The 25,935-nt window shown below is 43.3% G+C and overlaps 1 protein-coding gene across 6 annotated transcripts in view; it reads right to left on the bottom strand.

The window, feature by feature from the left end:
• Nucleotides 1-25,935, bottom strand: part of NCOA1 (nuclear receptor coactivator 1) — a 986,743-nt gene that overhangs the window by 553,528 nt on the left and 407,280 nt on the right. For all 6 annotated transcript variants that reach the window (XM_078649914.1, XM_078649919.1, XM_078649916.1 and 3 more), the window contains one exon: nucleotides 11,078-11,183. In XM_078649914.1, the coding sequence (XP_078506040.1) occupies nucleotides 11,078-11,166 (89 nt within the window). In that variant the 5' untranslated portion in view covers nucleotides 11,167-11,183. The remainder of the gene's footprint in view (nucleotides 1-11,077; nucleotides 11,184-25,935) is intronic.

Below are 25,935 nucleotides of genomic sequence, written 5' to 3'. Positions count from 1 at the left end.
CATTAACAACGCTGCAATGCACTGTTGTGATTGGTCTGAGCACTGTGGTTCGGCACTCAAACAGGGATAGGGAGCCTGGGCATGTTCCCAACTAGGCTGTTTATTACAGCCTGCTGGGAAGCATGAAAAGTGCGCAAGAGTGTTTGGCCGGGCAGAGACGGCTGGCAATGCATTCATGCACACTTAGAGTATCCTTGAACCACTCCTCCCAGGCTGATACTAGCCCCGCCCCAACCCAGCCCTATAGCGAAGAAGAAATAAAATGATAATAACAAGGTTATTATCATTTTATTTTTCCAGCTCTGAGAGCAGTGAGGCGAAGCTCCTCTGCCGTAGCGGACCGTCCCTGGCCGTATTAACATCAAAATAAGCTGGTTTATGCATCTTTTTGCTCTGAAAGAGCTACTTGGTGTGTAGCGAAGAGACACAGAACTGTACACAATTGATCAGTCCTTATATGAGTTGCAATCAGCAGACAAAGGAATGGAAACAAAATGAGGAGCATGTCCAAATGACTTAGTTTCTTGTTGAAACTGCTGGGGCTGGAGGTCTTGACCATTGGAATGTTTATCAATTATGAAGCGCATTGTTAGAGTGATGTTTCTCATTGGAGGTAGCCCCATCTCACTTTCAAAGTCAATGGGATGGGACTACTAGGACTTGGAAACCTTTATAGGTCTGCCTTCTGAATCTTTTATTGGCTAGTTATTGTGTTTCAGGAGCCACTGTTGTAAAATGAGCAAAGCCTGCCCTGGAGTTGCTCATGGCTCCTGCCACCCAATCATGGGTCCAAGCCTTCTTGTAAGGGAAGGATCAGAATCAGCACATTTCTGAACATTCAAGTCCCACTTAGTGACAGAGAAAATCTGCATTTCTAAACGCACATCTCGGAGTTGTGGTGGAACCAATGAAGGATGCACTCTGGGGAGTCCAATGACCGTTAAAGCTGCAGGATGCTTTCCTAACTCGTCCACTAGAGCACGCTTGTGTGCCTTCCTATGACCTTTAATAATAATCCACATTTGTAAAGCGCACAATCACCCGTAAGGGTCCCTAGGCGCTTGGGGCCGTCGGGAAGATTAAGCGAGCTATTGCCCAGAGTCACATGGTGCTGGGCTAACCTGCCGCCGGAGCCGGGGATCGAACCGTGATCCCCAGATTCCAGCGTCAGTCACCCTGGCCGCGGCGCCACACCTTTAGATAAGCCCAACACATCCTTGATCTGATGATTTGAAAGAGCGTGAAAACAAAAAGTAATAAAGCACGAAAAATTGCTTCGCCTTTGCACTACTAATTATTAAAAATATTAGCCAAAGTGGTGAACCCGGACCTTGACTTGACCCTGCTGCAAACACTTGATGGGGGTTCCGTGTGCAACTAGTCACGCCATGTGAACTCGAAATCACCTAAAACAGTTTCTCTTTCCTAACGACCAACATTTTGGTGGATATCACTATGAGGGGTACATCCAATTTAGAAAAATCCAATGCATGAAAGCAAGCACAAGCACAACCACGTCTTGTCTTGGAATACAACCTATGCTCTAGCCAAAGTACCTCTGGGTCGGAAAGAAGCCAATAAACAAAAACAGTTGCTGCAACTGGAGGCCACCCTTAGCATCAAAACAATAATCTATCCATTACAGATTATTATGATGATATGGGGCGCTCGGTTGTAGCTCTGCAGCTGCCCATGACAAGCTAAAGTCTTGGAAATGCAGGAGAAAAAGCTAACCCTATATAAAACTGAACGATTGAAGAAACACAACCATATTTAATTCGGTGAAAGACACTCCAGAAGAGGCAACGTACACAACCGTGGTCCTCGAATTCTGCCATAAAGACAGAGAAAGCCCAGGGTGAAGGGTAGGGACATCTGCAGACACCAGGCCCTCGCCTATGCGTGTGTCAACTCTTGCTTCTTCAGGTGTCACTGGCCACAGTCAAACTGTTCAGTGCAGTCTGAGGATGGAGAAAAACATACGGCTACAACATCAGACACAGAAAGGGGAAAAGGGATGCCAAATCAGAGTGTGCTGTGCGCCTTCTCGGGCATCACAGCTCAAACCTAGCTGTTTTGGTGGCAAGCAAGCAGGGGCCTATAACTTGCTGCTCTTTCTAAGAAGTGCTAACGATCATCACCTGCTAAGCAAAGGACACGGCACGCCATGGGCATCGGGCATGGAGGCAGCAAGGTGCAATGTGCGATCAATCAGGGCACGTGCAGGTAGGTCAATGGCTGAACACTAATAGAACCCAAGCCTCGGCGGTCGTGTCTCCAGGAAGGCTCGCGCCCCCATGGCTTGTTGTGAAATCGAACTAACGACAAGTAATGGCCACCAGCGGACACTGATTGTGTTAATGGTTGTTCTTAAACGACGTGCACGGCGGGGGTTTATGCATCAAACACCTGCTCTCTTTCTAGCTGCAGAGGGATGAAAGGGTTTAAACTGCGGGTTTCATGGAAAATACTTTCTTTTCGAGTTCAAATGATCTTTATTCCGTCAGCAACATTACCATAAAAGCACATATTAAAACAAATACAAAAATGTCACACAAGTCGCTATCATAATTTAAAATACAAATGCACAACATCATTGGCATTCCGTATTGGCACAGCTAAAATCATGCTGCATATATTTTCCTTAGACTCCTTGCCGAGCAATACAATTTAGCACTGCATAGCTGATTGTTGGGCACTCAAGGTGTTGTAGAATCAGTAAACCTCCTTGGTGTTTAAGACCTATTCCTGATAAAATTGGACATAAAAAAACGGGTTCTAAAATCAGAGTGTAAGGTGAAAAATAACATAAAATGCTTAGTGGACATACCATCTCGGGCATACAGGAGCGTAAAAAAAATCAAGCCAAGTCCCAGTAAGAGGAAAGGCCACTAAAAAATGGATCGTATTTACTTGAAGATGAGTTAGACGGAATCTTTGAGCTGGAGCCTTTATCCAGGACAGATAGGGCTCCATGCCTTCGCAGGTTGTAAATGCAGTGTATGAATAAACAGTAATCAGATCTAAAACTTTCTCAAGTCGCATCTTATCTCAGTGTGCATACTATATGTCCAAGGTCTTCGAGAGTGTGGTTATCTTGCTGGCATTCTAATCCTAGGTCTTGAAGAGTGTTTTTGTTGTACTTCATACATGGGATAGCTAGCATATTAGTCTGTTTCAGGCAATCCTCCACAATTTCCAGAGTACAACCAAAGTCTGGGGTGGACCAACTTTTAACTCACAGCAAGATGGGTGCCAAGCCCACCCTGTCTTCTAAGAAATCTAGACCCATCTTTTATGAGTTATAAAACTCGTTGTGGAGAGTCCTAAAAGACTGGTCAACACCCACGATGCTGATGACGAGCTCAGCTCGTCATGAGGTACACCTCTCCTACGCTCATGACGAGCTAGGCTTCCGTTTGCGGTTAGCGCACAGCGGAAATATGCGCCGCATCGATGCGGTTAAAATGTATTTTCTACTGCCTGAAGGATCTTTACAGGCGTATGCCCCCACACTCCAGCACTGTATGTGCCTACAGACTAACATTTACTTTTATATAGCATGGTCAGTTCTTTGGGAGGTTTATGTCCCAAACGTTTTGCAAATCTGAATACTATATTCACATACCGGCTCCACGGAGTGGGATTTTCGGGTTATTAAACGGTTCCATCTCAGGTTGGCACTAAATGAAATACCCTGATAGCTAAAATTCATCGTTTTCGTAAAAGGTGCATTTCCATTAACAAAATTATTTGAGTGGGAAGTCTATGGTGGACATGTTAAGATGTAATATTTATCATGATTTACCTTGAATTTCAGACCCTGCATAAAACTATAAAACCCATCTAAAAGTGCTTGCAAGCCGTTTGTAGGGCGAACCAAAAGGACAGCATCGTCCACATATAATAGCGCAGGAAGTTTGCTTGCCTGTCTTGGAATAACAAACTCATGTTTGTGTCTTGACGTATGCTCTATAAAGGCACATCCAATTCTGCATGTCCCATAATGTCCCACAGTTTATTTCTATCTACTAAGTTAAAGACACAGCAGAGGTCCATGAAAGCAATATGTATGGCACCTCTCCTTGCCTTGAAGTACTTACCCAATATTAGGGAGAGATTTAGAGATTGCTCAATGGTACCAAGTCCTGGGCGAAACTCACATTGCACTGGTGTAAAAAGACTTTTTATTCGCCCATGCTTCCAGTTTCCACAAAATGACCCTACCAAAGATTTTCCCAGACGAGTCAAGCACTGCAATCGGCTGATAATTTTAGGGGACATTCTTATCTCCTTTTATTTTAAATGGCTGCCTCCACGACTTGATCATCCCCCGATTATTATGGATCTAAAAACATTTGTAAGCAACGGGCCCAAGAAATCCAAATTATGATTAAAAATTTCCGCTGGCACCCCGTCTGGTCTTGCTGCCTTGCCTGTTGCTTAACGGAGTATGGCAGTATGCACTTCCCTAGACTGTAATGATCTTATCAAATTTAACTAAGGCCACAGAAGTTATAGCAGGGTCAGCTGGGGGTCTTAATGTATTATCAGGCAATACTGGGTTAAATATTTTTTCAAAATGAGAAACCCATTCGTGGTCCATTTTATGGCAATCTAGCCCGATTCATATTTTTAGGTTAAGGGCCGGTTCACTATTTCCTAAAAGGCTCTACTGTTTTTAGGTCTCGCTGAGTCAGCGCATGCGCTGCTCTGCGAGACATTTTGTAAACGGGTTTTAAAAGTGCTGCAAGCAAAGGCTTGGCCACCAGCTTGCGATTAGTACATCTTCTTAGACCTCTCCCTAGCTCTTTTTGGCAGGCAGCAGCTTCGGTACATCACCAGAGACCTCTCCTAGCTCTCTTTGGCAGGCAGCAGCTTCGGTACATCGCCAGAGACCTCTCTTTGGCAGGCAGCCGCTCCGGTACATCTTCTGAGACCTCTCTATAGCTCTCTTTGGCAGGCAGCTGCTCCGGTACATCTCCTGAGGCCTCTCTATAGCTCTCATTGGTACGCAGCAGCTCCGGTACATTTCCTGAGGCCTCTCCCTAGCTCTCTTTGGCAGGCAGCAGCTCCGGTACATCGCCAGAGACCTCTCCTAGCTCTCTTTGGCAGGCAGCAGCTTCGGTACATCGCCAGAGACCTCTCTTTGGCAGGCAGCCGCTCCGGTACATCTTCTGAGACCTCTCTATAGCTCTCTTTGGCAGGCAGCAGCTCCGGTATATATCCAGTAGCCTCTCCCTAGCTCTCTTTGGCAGGCAGCAGCTCCAGTAGGTCGCCAGAGACCTCTCCCTAGCTCTCTTTGGCAGGCAGCAGCGCCGATACATCTCCTGAGACCTCTCTATAGCTCTCTTTGGCAGGCAGCAGCTCCGGTACATCTCCTGAGACCTCTCTATAGCTCTCTTTGGCAGGCAGCAGCTCCGGTACATCTCCAGAGGCCTCTCCCTAGCACTCTATGGCAGGCAGCAGCTCCGGTACATCGCCAGAGGAGTCTCCTTAATTGTCTTTGTCAGGCAGCAGCTCCAGTACATCTCCAGAGGCCTCTCCCTAGCTCCCTTTGGTAGGCAGCAGCTCCCGTACAAGGCCAGAGACCTCTCCATAGCTCTCTTTGGCAGGCAGCAGCTCCGTTACATCTCCTGAGACCTCTCCGTAGCTCTCTTTGGCAGACAGCAGCTCTGGTACATCTCCTGAAACCTCTCTATAGCTCTCTTTGGCAGGCAGCTGCTCCGATACATCTCCATAGGCCTCTACCTACGTCTCTTTGGCAGGCAGCAGGTATAGTACATGTCTAGCGGCCTTTCCCCAGAAAGCAGTAACTCTCGTACATCTCTGGCCATGGTGCTCTCTAGCTTTCCTTGACAGGCAGTGACTGTACATCTCTGACCAATGTGTACTGCCACGCCTCTCTCCCTACCTTTCCTTGACAGGTGGTAGCTTGGGTACATCTCTGGCCATTATGTACAAGGTTAGAGATAATATTTCATATCACAATGTAGCTTGTTCTGTATGGCACTCAGTATTCCACAGTATGCGCTAGACCTATTGAGCTACCCTGTCAGTCAAAATACAAAAAGAGCCCAAGTTAGGGACACTCTCCTTACATCCCTCTGGTATCAGAGACGCGTTATTCTGTATTCTGCTCAATTAGCGCTGGAAATGTGTAAATGAGACATTATTTGTATGAAGCGCTCAGAGGATTAAAGGACACATATTGCTTTTAAGTAAGAGAACAAGGAGTTGAAAATGAAATACCTGATTTCAAACTAGAGGCTTTACCCAGCGGTAGGGTCAGACAGACAGGAGATGGGCCCAGAAGCCAAAATAAAAGTGGCTCCTGTTAGCCACATAGATAGCTAAACAAGTGGCCCACATTTGCAAATTGGGGCAGTTTTAAACTTGTACAGACACTCTGTGTCGGTGTTGTCCAAGGTATGGGAGGCAGCGTGCTTTTGTGGTTGCTGCAGGCAATGTTTGTGGTAATATCACTGAAATCGATTGTAAAAACAGGCCCATCACACCATTAAACAAGTCCACAAACAGCCAAAATACCGGACCATCCACAGACTTGTCTGACCAGCCCTTCTAGCACTGCCAGATTGCCCTATAGGTCAGTTCGACTCTGCCCTGCGGATATGTGGGACGCAAGCGGCACGCTCATGAGCCAGCATAACAAGTGTCATGCACCAATTCCTAGCTTAGTGAGTACCACCAACCTCTACTTGAAGCAAGGCAGGCAATGAAAGGATGCCGATCATATAGTAAACATCAAACGAGTATCATGTGTACATCCAGAAATAAAATGGCCAGAATAGAAGAGAGTCAGTGCTGGCTGTGGAGCGCGTGGAAAGCAAGATAAGGGCACCACTTGCTGATACAACTTCTAGCATGTGGGAGGCTGAGTAGATCAGACTAGGGACATAAGGGAATCTTTTCAAGAGGTCTAGTTGAACTATGCTTTCCCTTTTTGCTTCATCTGAGCGCTTCTGTTGGCCAAGCACAGGTTCCATGATGATATCCAGAGCCCAATTGCCATTGACCAGGCTGATCGCATAAACCACCTGTCAAGAAGGCATTATGCAGGGGCTTTACTGGAGTGCACATCTACAGTGTCTGTGAGCCATTTCTGCATGGCAGTGAAGATTTTCTCAGCAAAGTTTGTTATGTTTACTGCTACATCCACTTGCACAGGGCTTTTGACAAAGTGGAAGGTACTGTTTTCCACAACACCTTTCTGCATAGTAAATATAGCAGTTTAAGTAGAACCCATGTGGGATTTTATGCTACTTTGCCTCAGTAAAATAAAGAACTGTAATATTATTTTAACAGCATAGAATTTTGCAGTTCAATAATGCTTATAGTAGAACTTTATCTGGTGGGTACTCTACATCCCTACAGACTCATTTCAAGAATTATCTGGTGGCGCCAGAATAGAGCCTGAATTTTTTTCAGCAGTTCAGCCATCCAGTGCGGGGTGACACCAGCGATGGATTGCCAGTGGTCGCTGCCAGAAGTGACATAGCAGCACCATAAAGTAGTCCCTAGAGCCAGAGTCCTCACTTACACTCCATTTCCTGCTCCATAAGCCGGGGCAAAAAGCCATGAAAAACACCATTACTGAAGAATTAACACACCCTCAGAAAACAGGAGGTGTAAATGTGAGGCGCAATCTGTGGAAGAATACAATATTCATTAAATAAATTACCAGAATTAAGTAACTTTTTTTATTAAAGAAGATTTGCACCCTTAAATTTCACATCTACCCGAAGCACTTAACACAACCAAAGGCGAAGAAAATTACAGAGAACAATTAAAAAGAAAAATGCTACAGAACATTTAGACCAATTCCGACCTCAGAGTCGAGAAACTAGTGTCAGGTAACATATGAAGACAATAACAGCTGCCAGATAACCAACTGGGGGGGCGCAGCTTCAAGAAGTCCATGGAATCAATGAGAGTAAGAAAATAACTTCTTTATTCAAAAACTTTTCTCATAAAAAGTCAATTTGTTTTTACACAATTCAGCCAACGTGTTTCATCCCCAAAGCGGGAACTTCTTCAGGGCAAGCAAAAAGTCATCTGGCCACATCTGAGGAGAACGGAAGGGAATTCTCGTGAACAAAGGAGTAACTTCTATCCTTTCTATCTATGTGTCCTTGGTGCAATACACTTTGTCACAAGAGGATTTACTCAAAATGAATCCCTGAAAAGGTAGCTGTTTGTTGACCAGTACAGGCCCGCGCCACATTAACTAGAGATTTAAATAGCCTCTCCTCCGTTGATGGTTTTGAGCAATCTAGACAGCTCTGTAGCAAATTTTGATTTATCCTTGGGTGGGACCACCAGATTACGGTTGGATCCCCTCTATTGGAACCAGAATTGGATTTGAAGTCGGTGACGATCATATTTAGCTTGTACTCAGTCGCTGATTTGTTGAGACGGGGGCTTTTTACCAATAATAGACCTCCTCTTTACATACAATTGATGGACGTTGCTGCTTTTCTATTCAGGTTCAGACAGGAGCTTATTGGACATTACAAGGGGTCACCAATTTCGACAGCTGCATACTTTACCTACGATTACGGATATATTTGCACTATAAGTGTACTCAGATGTGGGACACTTTTTGCTTGCCCTGAAGAAGTTCCCGCAATGGGGATGAAACGCGTTGGCTGGATTGTGTAAAAACAAATTGACTTTTTATTAGAAAAATTATTGAATAAAGAAGTTATTTTCTTACTCTCATTGATTCCGTGGACTTCTTGAAGCTGTGCACCCCCAATTGGTTATATGACTATTCGATCTGGAGCACAGTGACGCCACTAAACGGCTGGCGTAGCGGTAGTTTGCACAGCGACCACACTTTTAGGAACTGGCAAAGAGGTGCGGCATAAAGGGTCCGCCGTTGTTGCTTCAAAACTACAATAACACCTGCCGCCTGATTTCCAAGACGGCCATCCTTCTGTAAAGCGCAGATGCAACTGCCCTACCACTTGATGACTGGAATTGACCATGATCACTTAGTGAGGACTTTGGGGAGTCATATCGTAGGACATCTCAGGACACAGCATTACCAATCTGGAAATCACCTGCTTCATCGAGCTTACCAAACGCTGATTGTCAATTTACTACTCTTTAGGTGTCTTTGCATGGAGCAGACTAACTCTTCCCCCGCTTAAGCCCTGAATTTGTTGTCATTTTATTATTCACCACGTGCTAAATTTTTTTACAACTCTCTAGCCTGCTACCATGTATATTTTTATCAATCAACTCCCTTGTGTCCCTCCTCCCGATTTTGCAAAAATGCATCGAGACATAAGTGTATCTCATTGTCTGTGCGCCCATATGTTGCGGCTGTTGTAAACATCCATGCAAACACCTGTAGTCGATTTAGAACCAACATCTACAATTCCTATTTAAAGAGTTTTGCTGCATCCCGGGAAAAGGTCTATTATACATAAATACCCACAACTACAAAAGAGTTATACATGTATATAGTTGTTTTACCTTTTGTAAACAATAATAATAATACATTTTACAACGAAATGGTTGTAAAACAGCAGTAACAAAAGTACAGGATGCCCCAGTCCATTTATCTGTCACAATGAAGAACTACACTCACCCAAAACAGGAAACTAGTATACATGCCAGTCCCTTTAACAGTAATCCACAGGACGAACCAGGAAAGCTATTGGTCAACTGACAGATCCATCCATCTTAGTCACAGTGATCAGGTATGCCTAAACTTAGCTCCATGAGGCTGGCACAGCCTTAACTCTACATAGAGTGGTCAGTGTGAGAAGCACTGGTACATAACCACTATGGCTTTCAGGCTGTCTGACCAGCAGTCTTCAGCATACTAGACAGTCTTAAGAAATAGGCTGTTTGGTCTTGTTCCAGTACTCGTCCTCTGGCCTCTCCCATACAGGAAAGTCCGATTCTGACGTTTATTGTTGTCCATCTTCTTGCGGCACTCTCTCCAGGGTCTCCTAAATAAAACGAACTGTAACAAGCACCAACAGCAACACCAAAGACCTTGTTGCAAGAGGTATATAGTATCCACATTAGACAATTCCCACAAAGCTATGGACCAGAAGGGTAGCTAATGTGGCCAGCAGTTGCCTTTCAACAAAAGAATGCACGTAAAGGCGAATGCAGCTATTTACATGAAACAGAGAATGAGAAGGCCCCCGGCGAAAGCGATCGCGGCTGCAAACACGAGTTCGCTGATCCTGTTTTACCAGGCACAAAATGCAATTTTGAAGATTCCACAAGACTGAAATACAACACCTATGAACAATCTGAAAATGTGGTCCTTTAATTTGAACACAATGTGTTTTACCTAAAAGCTTATTGTAATTCTGTGTATATAAAACGCTTAAACCTCTTACCTGAAAAACAAAGACATCTGGCATTTTAGTGGTACAAAACACACCACATTTTGACTCTTTGCTAAGTAGGTCTATACTCTTAGTTCACTCAATCTTCAAACATTTTTGTTAGGTTGATAGCGCATTGTGGTTTATAAGTTTTAATATCCATACCTGAATTTCAGCTAAACAAATGTAATGAGATTTATTTACTTGAGATTAAGGACGAGTATTTTTTTCACTGAAACAAGTGTGGGCAAAAAGACACCTGAATGATTGTGAGTAGCAAAAATCTAAATGCAAATCACAAGACCTTGAGAGACAAATCCATAACACGACACAGAATTTCGCCAAGCACCTTTGCTACACATGCTCCCTACACCATAGGCTCTCATACGCCTGAAAAATACAAACATCGCCTCCTCCACTACTGACAAATCTTTTTTGGAAACGTGTTCCAGATACAGTATTGGAAACATTTTACGAACCTGACCTAACTGTTTGAGAAAAGAATGTGCATATAGACACAGAGTTGTGGAATCACGAGTTAAAAGAAAATTTTCACATGTCCAAACATGTCAGCTCTATCTAAATCTAGCAAATTATGTACATTGCATTTCGAAGAAACCTGGTATGGCTGACAAACAAATACTGCTTTAATGCTTTTTGTGGTAAACATGTTAACGAATTAATGTGTGTGCTATGCTTACCTCTGCACCAGGGTGTCACACGGGGACCCCTTCCTCTTCCTGGAATCATTGCTGGCAGGCTCGGCCGCACTCTCCCCAAGGCCACTCATCTTGAGCTACTTCAGGCCTACAAAAAGAATATATATATTTATATAAAACAGGTGAAGAAGCACGCATGAAAATGGCCACAAACATCAGAATACAGAAATAAATCAGTTCCTTTCATTACAGCTGGAAATTGTTCTAGTTCAAAAGTGTCCTATTTTATCCATCCACCATAAGATGATTCTGAAGATATTTTATTGAGCGAAAAAAAAAAACAGACCTTGGTTTATTTGGTGACAGGGGATACTAGAATAAATGATCAAATATGGAAACAGCCCTGCATATCCCCTCTTGTCAATTTCGATTTTCCCTCCCATATGGATTCTCATTTATATCTTTAGAATGAATACTCAAGTTTGTATAGCAAATTACAAAATAATTCATGTCAAGTTTGGGCCCCAAGCTCTGCTGCTCTTCATAAGTCCGCAATATCATGAACGGTTGCTTAGGACATATGCTCCTGGTGTCTGGAACCATTCATGATGGACAGTGCAGTCGGTATATTAGGAATATTCCTTGACTGATAACATTTTCATTTGTAGGAAGTTAATGAAAGAAAAATTTAAGGAACCCACAAATCTATTAATATTGACATTTCTATATCCATGACATGCCACACAGCCCTGTTGATTTAACGTAAAATGAAAGATTTCTTTAGGTAATTAAACATTTAATTGTCGAAACACTGGTATTCTAATTTGTCATAGTTGTTACTCACCGATAGGTGTGTGACAGAGCAATGACACTGCCCCAATGACATCACTCTTTGACAGTGCGCAAGATATGCAAGTTGGTTTTTCCTATCTCTGACCGCTGATCATGGATGAACATAATGTGACTAATATTTCTCTTGAAATATGAAGATTTTGCTGAACTGACAAGATGGTCCTCTCCAAAACGAACTAGCCTTTCGGAGTGCATTCCAACATATGTCTGACTGACACAAAAATGATTACAAGAGTGAGTGGAGGGGTGGCCCACAGGGCATTGTTAAGTTTTATAAAAAAATAAAAAAGGAGGGTATGCAATTGGGATTCAGGCAGGCAGAAAGTAATACCGAACTCAAGTGTTTGTCAGATATGTTGGGAGCTCTGCTCGGATCGACTGTCTTACTCAGAGATGCTGAACAATATCCATAAGGATATGGCTGGTAGCACAATCAGTCTAAGTTCCGCAAAGGAAACCCCAAGCAGGTTTGTGTGAAGCATGGTCCACTTTTATTCAGCTCATGAGTGTGTAATTAAAATGTGAGTTAAGTCTTATTGTTGTTTGGTATTGCGAAAGATGACTACTCAGCTAACACGTATTTCTCTCAGGTGTATGACTCCCAAGGCCTTTAGAGGTTATATTTAAAACAACAGTTAGGAGCAGTTTCAGTGTACAACAAGGCATGTTCTGTCACCAGTCTAAGTAGTCCATTGCATCCTCAAGTTATACAACTTACTTCACACTGCATGAACTACATACAGAGTGAAACACCCTCCAGCTGCGGATTGGTCGATATGAAAACTAAATCAATGTTCACATCGGATGTGAGAACGACAGATATGGAGAATTTTCTTTAGGGCTTGAATGTGGGAAGAGCCCATCTTTCCTAACTGCAAGATTTGTGGGGCTAGAGCGGGTGACTATTATATTCATTGACACACAACGCGAATGTGTAGCATAGATTGAACTAATTGAATTTTTCAAAAGACACCGGTTCGCTTTATTAATCTGTTTATAAAATTTTCAGGAAAGATAAACGATCTACAGGCTGCCTAAATATGGCACTTTCATGTGCACCAATCTAAACGTATCCATGCTTAAACACACATACAAGGTCACAATCACCACTCTGAAAAATGGAAAGTAATTTTCATAATTTAGCAGCCCCACATATTGTGGTTTCATCCACATTTTATTAAGTTTGAAACACCGTTCCGAAACCTTCTATTTTAAGATGAAGATTAAAGAGGTTCACTGTACTGTATAGTTCATACATTATACTATCATTTTCATGAACAGCTTCTTGCAAATCCTGTTATGAGAGATTTGCCACTCACTGATTTGTGCGTTCTTAGTGGAATATACTTTTACTCTGTAGTATTCTGGATTGCCTCTTTATGTTAGACGAACCCATTAAATGGCGCTGGGTGGATTGGGATAAAGGTATTTATTTTTAAACTCCTAAGCGATGTGGATCTTGGTTCCTAGTGTATTATGAAACCACTACAATGATTTATAATTATTTATATGTCCAGATAGCCATAGCGAATTCCTGCATCCTCCATGTACCGTATCAACAGGATGCCCTCTCCACGTTCTGAACCATCTCCAGACACCTTGAGGTCAAACCTTTGGAATATTTAGTGTCATGTATACACCTTGCTCAATCGTGTTTTGGGAAAATTTTAGATTAAATATATGTAAACATAATTTTTAGGGATAATTCACAAATATTACATATTGTATACTGCAGGTATAATGCCTAAAGTAGGCATATTAGAATAATAAAAGGGTGAAGAAAACTATGATGGCACCATACAAGAAATAAATCCAAAATGTTGGGGGCTACAGAGTACAGTTATGAAAAAAAAATGAGGTGAAAAAAGTAAGTTAATGAAAACGAAAATCAACAGTCTTTCAGAAAATACATCATATGTTAAGATACTACCCCCCCTAAACAAAATGTTCATGAAGATCCATTTGTTGCTGCAAAGCTTGTGCAGACTTTATATGAAAAAGCGAAATTTGTGTTTCTAGAAGCACGTTTTAAAATGTTAGTTTTATTTCACTTTTTCAACTGCGTGATTATACAATTTTGTAATGTTGAAAGATTTACCGCAATAACGAAAGGAGGTCTGACTAAAAAGAATACTTACTAATAAAAGGGTAAAGGACCGTAGAACTATGTGCAAGGTAGATTGATTTCCTCTACCGTTTTTGGTTCAATCGGCTACTGGAAGAAATCTAGTAAAGGAACCGTTTTTACAAATTCCCAGTCACTTCGTTTGCATACTGATTTACATTTAGAATAGCCTTCCTAGCGCACCATAAGCGCATCCACATGGACCCAAACCCCTTTGGTCACCTTCAATTCTTTAAACCAATTGTCCACTTTTATTTTAAACATTTCCATCATATGCACATCCTTCCCAAGAAACGCAAATTAAATTTCTAATTGGTAAACTCACAACTTGAACCCAGGGGCCTAAACTGCCCGACTGTGTGTACATTATATTTTAGTAGGTTTTTATTCGGTGAAAATCTTTCTTAGTTAAACCAAAGGTTTACATTTATTTTGACATGCCTCTTAATATGGTTTCCTTTTTTTCTATCAGGGGCTTAGTTTTGTTTTTCAAGTACCCCACTACTTATTGTCTATCTGCTGCTGGCTTCACGTTCCCCAGAGCGCCTTAAGGTGCGTTGCACACAGCATTGAAATGTAAACATGTTTCCGTCATCGTGCTGTATTTCTTTCCTCACTCATCCTTTTCGAATATCTGTCCTTTAGAGCAGTAGAATATGCAGGGTTTTAGGTTTCCAAACATTGGGGAGCATTCTTTTCTATCAATGTATGCCTTAAACTAAATTGCGTATGTTTCTTGATACAGCCACAGACCTATTCACTTTACGGAATGTTCAAGAGGTACTCAAAATTCTCTTATTTTTATTTATTTGTTATAATTTTTTTTACAGAGTTTTATATACCGCGAACTTGACCCGAATCGGGTATCAGAGCGCTTTACATAGCACCAGTTGCATTACATGAGGACATATTAATTTTTGTTAAGCACGAGGAGATTAAGTGATTTGCCCAGAATCACAGGATGGTCAGCGTCACTGCCGAGATTCTAACCCAGTTCCCCAGATTCGCGGTCCACCGCCCTAGCCTTTTAGGCCAACTCGTCTCCCCCTTGTGAAGTAACATTCCAACAGCAGCAATTTGAGGGCTCTCGATACTTCAGTGAACGCTTTAGGTGTGGGATTCTATGCTATCTTTTGTATGGTGCTTTGTCTGTTCCCGGAGATTTTGTGGTTATTATGTATTTAGTTCATTATTTAAGCAAAATTCAAATTGGGCAGAGTGCTATGAACAATTAAAGTGGATGAAAGTAGCAATCACTTGAAAGTGGTTAAAGACGACCAACAACAAGACAGACAAATTAGCCTGGACTTCACAGTTAACCATAAAATTGGAATGCTATCAACAGGTTTCAAAAATAAAAACAATGTCAGCCTCACATCTTATAACTGATCTCCCCGTTCCAAGTTTTGATTTGTTTTTAGAAAGGACAAGATGAAGCCAAAGTGTCCTCGACACACGAGGAGGAGACGTAAATAAGAGGAAGTAAACAAATTGAAGAGAGGAACTAGATACAATCAGGTGTATAGACTGTCTCCACCAGCACCTTGAATGCAAGGTAAGAAGGTTCCTGGCACATAGTAATGGGGAAGAATGTTCTCCTGTCTTCAACTAGCCAATGAGATAGTAGATGTGACAAAATACCCTCGACTGCCTGTAGAAAAAGGAGGCAAACTAAAACCGGAAGAATTACTTAGCTATTCCAGGCCTAAGGTATGCTCGTAGATGTGGCATGTAACCTTGAAATACACTCTCTGCCATAAAAACGAGCTTCTGTAGCCCATTAAAGGGGGTGGTGGAGAATCTCATAATATTTCATGCACACTTGTCAGATGGGGAATAGCATTTTGACTTTAAGAGGTTGTTTTGATCAGAGATTCGGAAACCGACACATTCCCGTAATCATGGGAATGAGAAGGTCGACACTAATATAAAAATGTTCAAATTAGACAGTGTGCTGAGAAAATGCAGCAAAGTAGAATTTTTTTTCTAATTCACGACAGACCATGGCACTCAACTAATATACATACACATGAAAGAAACGGGTATAAAACAGTGCATCCAAGTGATTTAGAGGTGAGTGATGACAGACTACCCGCTGATGCGTGAAGGAAGGAGCATAATATATTATTCACTAGAGAATCAATCCTCTGCTGGTTTAGAATCCTCCCCTGGAATTACAGCAATCATATTATCCCTATAAAGGTGGTGATTCTTCTTTACTACACACCTCTAAAGCAGGTTCTACATCCATAAACTGGTAAAGCCATTAAGATATACGGCCATGTGGGGATCCCTTACCTCAGGGAAAGCCACACAGCGCACCACTGACAACACGTTTCACATTTTCAACTTGCATGCTTTTGAGTTTTCTTTAAAGAAACGTCCCTTTTGTTTTACTTACTCCCCCCTAGAAGCCAAAGGATGTGGCAATCTATGTATTTAGGGTTCGTTTTGAATAGGGGCACCTGTCACAGTGGCAACTTGTGAGTGATAAGGAAAAGGCATAGCAGAAAGATGACTAGTCCAGCCTTCTGCAGGACCTGCTACTGGATCAGGTAATCTGTAGTTGCACCCAACTTTATCAAGGCTGCACTGAAGCGCCCAGTGTTTTGGAGTTCGCAGCACTGGAAGTAGTTAGGGACCAACCTGAACCGTAGGTTGTTAATCCTTCAGAGTTGTAGGCCTTGGGTCTGCTGTCATGCTTTCATCTTTTCAAGGAACATTGATGGAAAAGATGTGAGTCTTTTAAAAGCATAAGATGTGAGGAGAGGTTTGCAAGTGTTGGGCTGGGGCACAGTAGAAGGTACAGGAGACACTGACGAAGGCGGTAACACTTCAGAGCACAGCAGAGAGCACGTGGTTGGTCCAGACTAAAAGAGGGCATGGTACAAACATTGCAGTACTTAAAAATGGCAAATGTATTACATCTGTGTCCTACCATTAAGGAGGCAATACTGAGTTCAGCTATCCCCTTGCAGCACAAGGGTCTTGACCGGAATGCATGCAGAGAAATGTAATAAAAATGAACACTTCTGTTAGTATTTGAGAAAAATATTAGAGAGATATTTTAACTGCTTTAGTTATTTGGAGGTTTAGTATTCAAAACCTCTAGGTTCAAGTATACCCCAAAGTAAGGGTTACATTTATTGGATAATGCTATAGTGCTGCACATCAGACCCCATTGACCAATACGTCCACATTACAAATTTGTTTTAAGTATGGTTGGGCCATCAACAAATAATACAGCTGGAAAAAAATGCACTCCAGAATCAGGTCATACGAAATCAAATGAATGTCTGTATTTAAAGGTGACAATTTGATTTTCATAGAGCAAATCATAGAGCTCATGTTCGGATCAATTATACCATATCTTCCTTGGAGTCTTTAACCTCCATTGGAATGACAACAATGATCTTTTAGTCAGCGCCTTTAAGACCTTCCTCTCCGATCTCAAGTTCTCTCAGTTCTGTAAGGGACCCACCCACAACAAAGGCGCCACCCTCGGCCTCATTGTTGCCAGAGACAATCTCATTCAAATGAGTGACATCCTACCTTGCGACTGGTCGGATCATCATCAAACTGCCTTCCACATACTGGAAAAGAACACTAGCAGGAAGGGACTACCTCTTAAAGCGAAACAATGTTCTCGCAACATGAGAGACGTCAACATCAATGCTCTTACTTCCATCACTATGAATAGACTGCAGCCTCCCTTAACATGACTAATATGGATGATCTTTCTGATCATCACGTTAGCACTGTGGCGAATACCTATGACACCATTGCGCTGAAACAACTTAAAAGGATTCCTCTCAAACAATCCAAACCTTTGTTTAATGGTTCCCTAAATGACTAACGCCGTAAACGTAGGCTTTTAGAGAGGACCTGGAGAAACGAGGCTTCCACCACCAGCCTCTAACAGCTAAGGCAAATGAGAAGCGCTTACAATAAAAAAAATCCGCATTGCTAAAACTGGCCATTTCAGGGCGCAGCTGGTGGGCGCTAAAAACAGACCCAAGATGCTATTTGAAATCATCGAACAGCAAGCAAACCACACTTTCAACCCAAACCTATCCTCCATGACTCCGCTTCCTAGCGGGGAGGACTTCACAGTGCACTTCATTGAAAAAAACTAGGAAATTGAACTGGAGCTCTAACCTGTCACTCCCATGGTGCTGCCTCTAATACTCACCACATCTCCAGAGGAGCTTGTGGTTCCATCTGCAATCTTCGCTTTTCTTGGTTGTTCTCCCAAAAATGACGCCTCTTGGAATTCCTTTATCCTGCCAGATTGCCCAGAATTACTCCATGATATGGCAACTCTAAAACCGGCCAATCACTTCAATGAACCACATCCTGGAAAATGTTTTAAAGACCTCAACTTGGCCATTCTACCTCTTTGGTCGCGGATTGTTCATGAATCTCTCCTGCAAGGGAGCATCACTGATTGCCTAAAAATTGGGTAAGTCACTCCCATCCATAAGAAGCCAAACTGTGATTTATCTGATCCCAACAACTTCAGACCTATCACTAACATCATGACGTTAGCCAAACTGCTCGAGAAATGCATCCACAAGCAGCTTTGCAGTCATATTGACCTCTATTAATCCAGTTTTAGAGCAGGGCATAGTACTGAAACGGCACTAACGCACATTGTGGATGACGCCCTGAAATCCCTTGATCATTATGTCCCTTGTCTTCTGATCCTTCTAGACCTGCCTTCTGCATTCGACACCGTCAAACATGAAACCTTGATTAACCTTCTTCAATGTAGGATGGGTTTGGCGGGACCGGTTCTAAAGAGGTTCACCTCTTTCTTACATAATCGCACACAAAGGATTAAACACAACAAGCCCCTTGCTTCCAGTACCCAGATCAGGATTGGAGTTTCGCAAGGATCCATACTCTCGCCCACGCTCTTCAACCTTTTTATGGAACCTTTCACTGCCATTCTGAACCAGTCTTAACATTCATTACCACATGTATGCGGATGACACGCAACTTTACTTGAAGATCACCTCGCTAGATTACATTAAAACTTTAAATGAGGCTCTTTCGCAAACTCAACAATGGTTAGCCCAGAACCATCTTTCATTGAATACTCTCAAAACTGAATTCCTGCTATTTGCCCCCACAATCACTCTGCACCTACCTTGGACTGGCTAAAGCAACTCACAACCCTTAACAGCACCCCTACCGTGGTTGATTCCGCTAAATCATTAGGCATTACCTTGGACAAATTCATTAATATGCAAGCTCAGAGCCACTATTAGGGTTGCCAACTTTCATCTTAACACCCTAAAAAAAAATCCAACCTTTCCTTCCGACCGAAGACATACAGCCTGCAGTACAATCCCTGGTGATCTCACGTCTTGAATATGGTCTGGTGACCCTTACGGAGCTGCCTAAAGTAAGCTTGGCCCCTCTCACAGCTACTTTCAACGCATCAGCCAGGCTCATCACAGGCTCCAAAAAACACCAGCACATTACCCCTGACCTTGTGCAGCTCAACTGACTGTCTATTGAAGCAAGGATTATTTTTTGAAATAGCTTGCCTCACGCATAAAGCCTTGCATTACAACATTCTGGCCTATCTGGCGAACAAGCTTGTTCTTTCTGGCTCGGGTTCAGAACTTAAGAAGTAAATCCACACTTCTCTTGAAACCTCCCAAATTCAAGAAGAAGAGTACGTACAAACGTACTTTCTCCGGTCTTGCTCCTAGAATTTGTAACGCCCTTCCAACTGAGATTAGAGCCAATCCTTCCACTGCCTATTTCAAGAAACAGGCCAAATTGATCTTCTTGAGTGATCATTAACTGCATCATCATGTTCTCTTTTACATGTCCCCATGTTGACAGACTTGACATTTATCCCAACATATCGTTCTCCAATTATTTTATGTTTGGTTGTTAACTGTTATTTTACCCTTGGCCCCTCACCCTACAGGTGTGTCACTTATTTTATTATGCTGTGGCTAGTTCATTTTTGTTTGTTTTGCTGAATATTACAGGAAATGTTTTACACCCTAGGAGAATTTGATCTAGTGTGGCCCACAACAAAGTCCCTGATCTTGATTGTGTATTCCTTGTTGTTACACTGTGCGAACCTCTATTGTACGGAGTTTATTCATGCTTTCCCCTTGTGTACAGCGCTCTGATATCCACAAGGGTCAGGTTGGCGCTTTATAAAACTTTCTAAATAAATAAATGAAGGTAAACACCAATTAGCTCCAAATAACTTGACAAATGATGCCCCTTTTTTACCTATAAATAAGGCAATGTAGCATGGTCAGAAATTTGGAAATGGTTACGTTCGGTATGTAAGTACACAGTGATTTGTGATATAATAAACATTTGCCATTTTGCTTTAAGGTGCTCTAGTCTCCTGACAAAGCTAAAAACAGTGTTAAATTATACATTTCAGGGTCCGTGCATTAATCCTGATTTTCCCACAGGCACTGTAGTCCTGCGCTCTTCGCGAGCGGGACTCCCAAGATGGCGCACGCGACTAGACCGCCAGAACAAGAAATAGGCGGTCTAGTCTTTCCCAGAGGAGCAACGTCAACCCCGCAAGCGGGGAAACAAAACACGGACACAGAGCACAGGGAGGCATTCTGTGCTGACTCGGAGGACCAAGGACCAAGCAGGAGACCGGACCAGCAGGAAGACGCTGAGACGAGCGAGAGCCCCACAAGAGAACCGCCTAGTGGCAACGAGCACGAGTCATGCCGACCCGAGGAAGAGGAGGGTCGTGGCCTTAGGCAAGTACCGTTTCTTAGCTACCTCACTGTGGGTTGGTGGAGGTCAGGAGTGTAAATAGCACCCGGCTACACCCTTTCACACTACTCCTCTTCCCATTCTTACCCATAGCACCAACCTCCCTTTTTAGTTATGCAGACTCGTGTTTGGGGTGTCGGTGATTGTATAGTGATTAGTACAAACACCAGTCACTGACCTGGTTGTTGTTTTGTTGTTCCCTGAGGGTAATGGACCTGTACAGAACTCCTCAACCTGGACGTCCTGACCAACAGGAAGAGAAGACATACGACCAACCCTTCGTCCCTGGCGGGAGGAACTCTGACCAAGCCCACCCTGCGGTGTACTGACTGGACTATCATCAAGAACCCTCCCCCCTTCCCTGTTTAAAGCCCCCTTGTCCCTTTCTTCCTGGGATTCCACACGATTTAGACTGTCTCTAATCAACCCGTTACATAAAAACAATCACTACCCCCACTCTTGTCTTAGCGTTCTATACACCTGGGGATCACAGGCACCTTTTCAGCTCACTAAGGGGGAAGAAGCTAGAAAGTTTAAGGACTTCAATTTTCAAAGGATTTAAAAAACTGACTCCAACTTTCATGTCTAGAAAGCGAGGTCTGATTTCAATAAGCTAATGAGGTAACTCAACTCAATAACAGACATGCTTCAGAGATCGGTTCAGCTTCTAGGACAAGGGGTCCAATTTAGTAAACTGAGCGAGTCATTCTTCTGTGGTAAATAAATGAGTAACATTGACCTAGGGTTGAGAATCCTATGAAAGATGACAAGTCCGATGAGTCACAACAGGCTAGCATGGCAAAGCTTTGCTGTCATATATTTCTTTACTATAACTTACACCATCTAATTTTGCAAATAAATAAATCTATGTAACAAAAACATAATCTCAATGAGAAATGGTACCAACTGGGACTAGGGTCGTCTGCTTCTTCAGCAATTCTTTCTCTGCTCTCAGTGGATATTTTTAGGACCATGAGACCTGTTGATGTATTCCACAATGGGGTTAATCTTCAGTTGCCTGGGATTGGTCCCCAAACATGGCCCATGGGCCACGTATCCATCTCCCTGGTAGCACAGTGACAGAGCTTCTTAGATCAGGCAGACTGCGTTACATCTCTATCAGCTTACCTCTCCCTACATAGTTGCCTTTTTATTCATCAATTGCACTGTATCCCTTACTCATTAGCGTCATTTATAACCATTTTCAGAACTAGAAGTGAGGCAGCGTGAAAATTATTAGAAAAACAATATGCAGTTCCATCCTCTTCTATGAAGAGAAACTTCTCCCATTGCCACAGCAAAGGGTTCTTCTCCCTCATCTACTAACATCTCTCTTAGGATCATACACACCTATAGTTTACATGTAATAATCCACATTGTCTCTTTCTTCACTGTATTTGAATGTGTTGTCCTCTTTCCTTCACCAAGTACACTCATCACTAACGAACAATTGTCGCCATGTGAAGTCGACTTTCTCAAAAACTCATCTATTTCACACCCGGCCCAGGTATTATGCAGTCACTCTTCCTCGTTGCGCACTCTTTTTCCTAAATGCATGAAAATCTGTTCAACCAACTCATACACATCAGTGATTTCCTCTTCCCACAGCCATGTGTATTACAGGCCTCCAGGTGTTGACAAATGCACACACCTCCTCGCCCTCTAGACATCTCCTAAGTGATAGAAAGACAAGCTACCGAACTTCAAGCCAGGAGCGAAAAGGGCTAAAGACGCTGCTTCGAGGTACAGAGAATGATGGATTGGGACAAAGAAAAAGAGGCCGGTTTGGAGGCAGTGTTGAGGCACGTGTTAAAGCTATAACTGGACGCAATGACTGCAGTGAGAGAGTAAAAAGCATTGGGGAAGCATAGAGGCCTCTTATTTGGACCATATTGGCTTTGACAATAGGTTTTTGGCAATGCTGTACTGCATCTCAGATGCAATATACAGCATGGCTAAAGAATACAAAGGTAAAAAAAAAACTAAAAAAAACAGGCACTATGATGCACTTGTAGCTTCATTTTGCAGGCACGTACAACAAGTATGTGGACGCCTACAAAATGAAGCAAGCCATTGTTTTTATTACATAGTTGGACCAGTAATAAACAAGCATTAGAAATGCAATCGGGCTCGGTTTTATTTGAGTTTGAGCGAATGGCATTGTAAATGCCAATGTATTGTTGCTATGTGTTATGGAGTGTGTTCATGTGGTGTGTACTGCCAGTGATCTCCTTGTGAGTGTGAGAATATTGCACCGTTACTGCCTGTGATGTCCTTCTTGTGAGTGTGAGAAGCTTGCACCTCTGCTGCCTGTGGTCTCCTCGTGAGTGTAAGAAGCTTGCACTGCTGCTGCCTGTGATGTCGTTCTTGTGAGTGGGAGAAGATTGCACCTCAGCTGCCTGTGGTCTCCTTGTGAGTGTATGCACGGTCATCGCTAGCCTGTAGATATGCACTGTCATCGCTAGCCTGTAGATATGCATTGGCTTCACTAGCCTGTAGATATGCACCGTCATCGCTAGCCTGTAGATATGCACTGTCATCGCTAGCTTGTAGATATGCGCTGTCATTGCTATCCGGAAGATATGCGCTGTCGTCGCTAGCCTGTAGATATGCATTATCATCGCTAGCCTGTAGATATGCACTGTCATCGCTAGCCTGTAGATATGCACTGTTATCGCTAGCCTGTAGATATGCACTGTCATCGGTAGCCTGTAGATATGAAGTGTCATCACTGGCCTGTAATTATGCACTGTCATTGCTAGCCTATATGCACTGTCATCGCTAGCCTGTAGATATGCATTGTCATCCTCACTACTGTGTGTGTGTGAAAAACGTACGTAAAAATCAACTCAAGGTGATGGCAAATAAAACACGCCGCAATCTACATAGCTGTTTTTGTTTATTGCGAAAATCTCTGTTAAACTCTACCATATTGTTTTATTTTAAAAGACACGCGGATTGGCGAGGCAAGGGTGCTTGTATGCGAGGTATCTTAAAAAAAAATCAACTGTGACTGCCCTTGAAGCTACAGGAAAATTATTTCCATTATCTCCGCCGTGAACGCGGCACTCTGACAGCTCCTAATTAAAATGAATGGACTGCCGTGCGCGAAAGGTAAATGTTAAACGCGCGCATGATACATGCAATGCAATGGTGAACGCGCTCGCACCATCTGGAATGCATTACACGGGCACTCTGACAGCTCCTAATTAAGATTAATCACTCTGCCGTGCTCGTTCTCGCACAGAATATGCCACATCGGGCACGCGTAAATTACATATAGCCTATCACGTCAACGCTACTAAATACACAGCACAGCGAAGACGAATCACTAGGCAGATGCCATAAAAAACTAAGGAATGTGCCAGCCGGACCCCTTTCTGTCTTTTTTTTTTTTAACGCATAAGAGCTCGGAAGCTCCGCCCCCCACTTCGTGGAGGCCTAGGCCCGAGCCCTAAAAAATAAGTAAAGCAAAAGTTATTTTTTTTCCCTTTCTCCAAACGTGGGTGGAGAGACCAATACAGGGTGCAGATTTGGACGAGCACCTCAGAGGGCACGAGTGGGGTGAGCAAAATTGTGGGTCAGAGTGGGGAGAAGCAAGGCAGGCGAAGCAAGCAAGGGTAGGTCAGGGGTGGGGAGGAGAAGCAGCAGGCTAGAGAGAAGGAGGGGAAGCTGGGGTGAAGAGGGGCTGCTGGACCATCTGAGCACTGGGGTTCTGTCGAAAAGCCAGGTCTAGAGATTCTTCCTGAATTGACCCAGTGACGGAGATTGTCTGAGGTGGAGAGGCAGGGTGTTCTAGGTCTTGGTGGGGAAGTAGAAGGATCTTCCTCCGGTTCTAGTCCTGTGGAACCGAGGGACGGTGGCCAAGGCCAGCTGAGCGAAGGTATCTGGTGGGTACATGGTTAGGGTGACCAACTGGCATTGGTGAAAATTCAGGACGGTGAGTCTAAAAATTCAGGACAAAGGGTCAAAATTCAGGACACAAATTCAGGACAGGAGTTAAAAATTCAGGACAAAACTTCAGGACAATTGGATAAGTTATACAGACACATCAGAGGTCGCGCAATAGTATATATGTAAGCCCAGCCATATCCAAACATATTCAGCCTTTTGCAAACCTATCCATCATGTATCCTTCCAACTATCATTTCACTCATCCATCCATTATCCATCCATCCACCCTTTCACCCTATCCATCTGTACACTCATCCATCCACTCTTCTACCCATCCATCCATTCACTCATCCACCCAGCCATTTACCCTTTCACCCATGCAGCCATCCTTTCACTTACTCATCCATCCACCCAGTCACCCATCCTTCCACCCATCCACCCTTTCAGCCATCCATCCATCCTCCCTTTCTCTCTCCATTGACCCGGTCACTTAGCAATTTATTTATAAAGTTTTATATAGCGTGACCATCCATCCACCCATTCATCTACTCATCCACTGATGAATCCATCCATTGACCCTATCACTCATCCATCCTTTCTCTCATCCATTTATCCTTTCACTCCTTCACTCATCTATTCATCCTTTTGTCCATCTACTCTCCCTTTCACTCACTCACTCATCCATCCTTACATCCACCCTTTCACTCATCCATCCATTCACCCTTGCACTTATCAATTCATCAATCCATCCATCATTTCACTCATCCATCCACCCACTCACTCACTCATCATCCATCTTTTCACTCATCCATCCTTTCACTCACCCATCCACCCTTTTACCCATCCAGCTACCCCTCCACCCATACATCCAGCTATTTACCTTTTCTCTCTTCCATCCTTCCACTCACTCATCAATCCATCCATCCTCTCTCATTATCCATCTTTCATTCATCAATTTATCCTTTCACTAATTCATCCAGCCACCCACATATCCCTTCACTTACTCACTTGCCCACCTTTTCATATTAATTTTGAGCTGAGCCTTTTTAAGAGGCCCATCAGGAACCTCACCCTTGCTGCAGGAGCCATTCCAGGACTGGGACAGAAGCCACCCAGGGCGGAGACATGATCCACCACATGGGGGGGGAGGCGCAGGAGCCATCACAGGCGGGGGGGCAGGAGCCACTACTGGGGGTGCAGGAGCCATCACAGCAGGGGGAACAGGATCCACCAGGGTGGGCATACAGCATTC

This window comes from Lissotriton helveticus, chromosome 6 (genome assembly GCF_964261635.1).
Source record: "Lissotriton helveticus chromosome 6, aLisHel1.1, whole genome shotgun sequence".
Lineage (NCBI taxonomy): Eukaryota > Metazoa > Chordata > Amphibia > Caudata > Salamandridae > Lissotriton > Lissotriton helveticus.
Note: the sequence above shows the minus strand (reverse complement) of the source record. Positions and strands in the feature narration are given on the sequence as shown.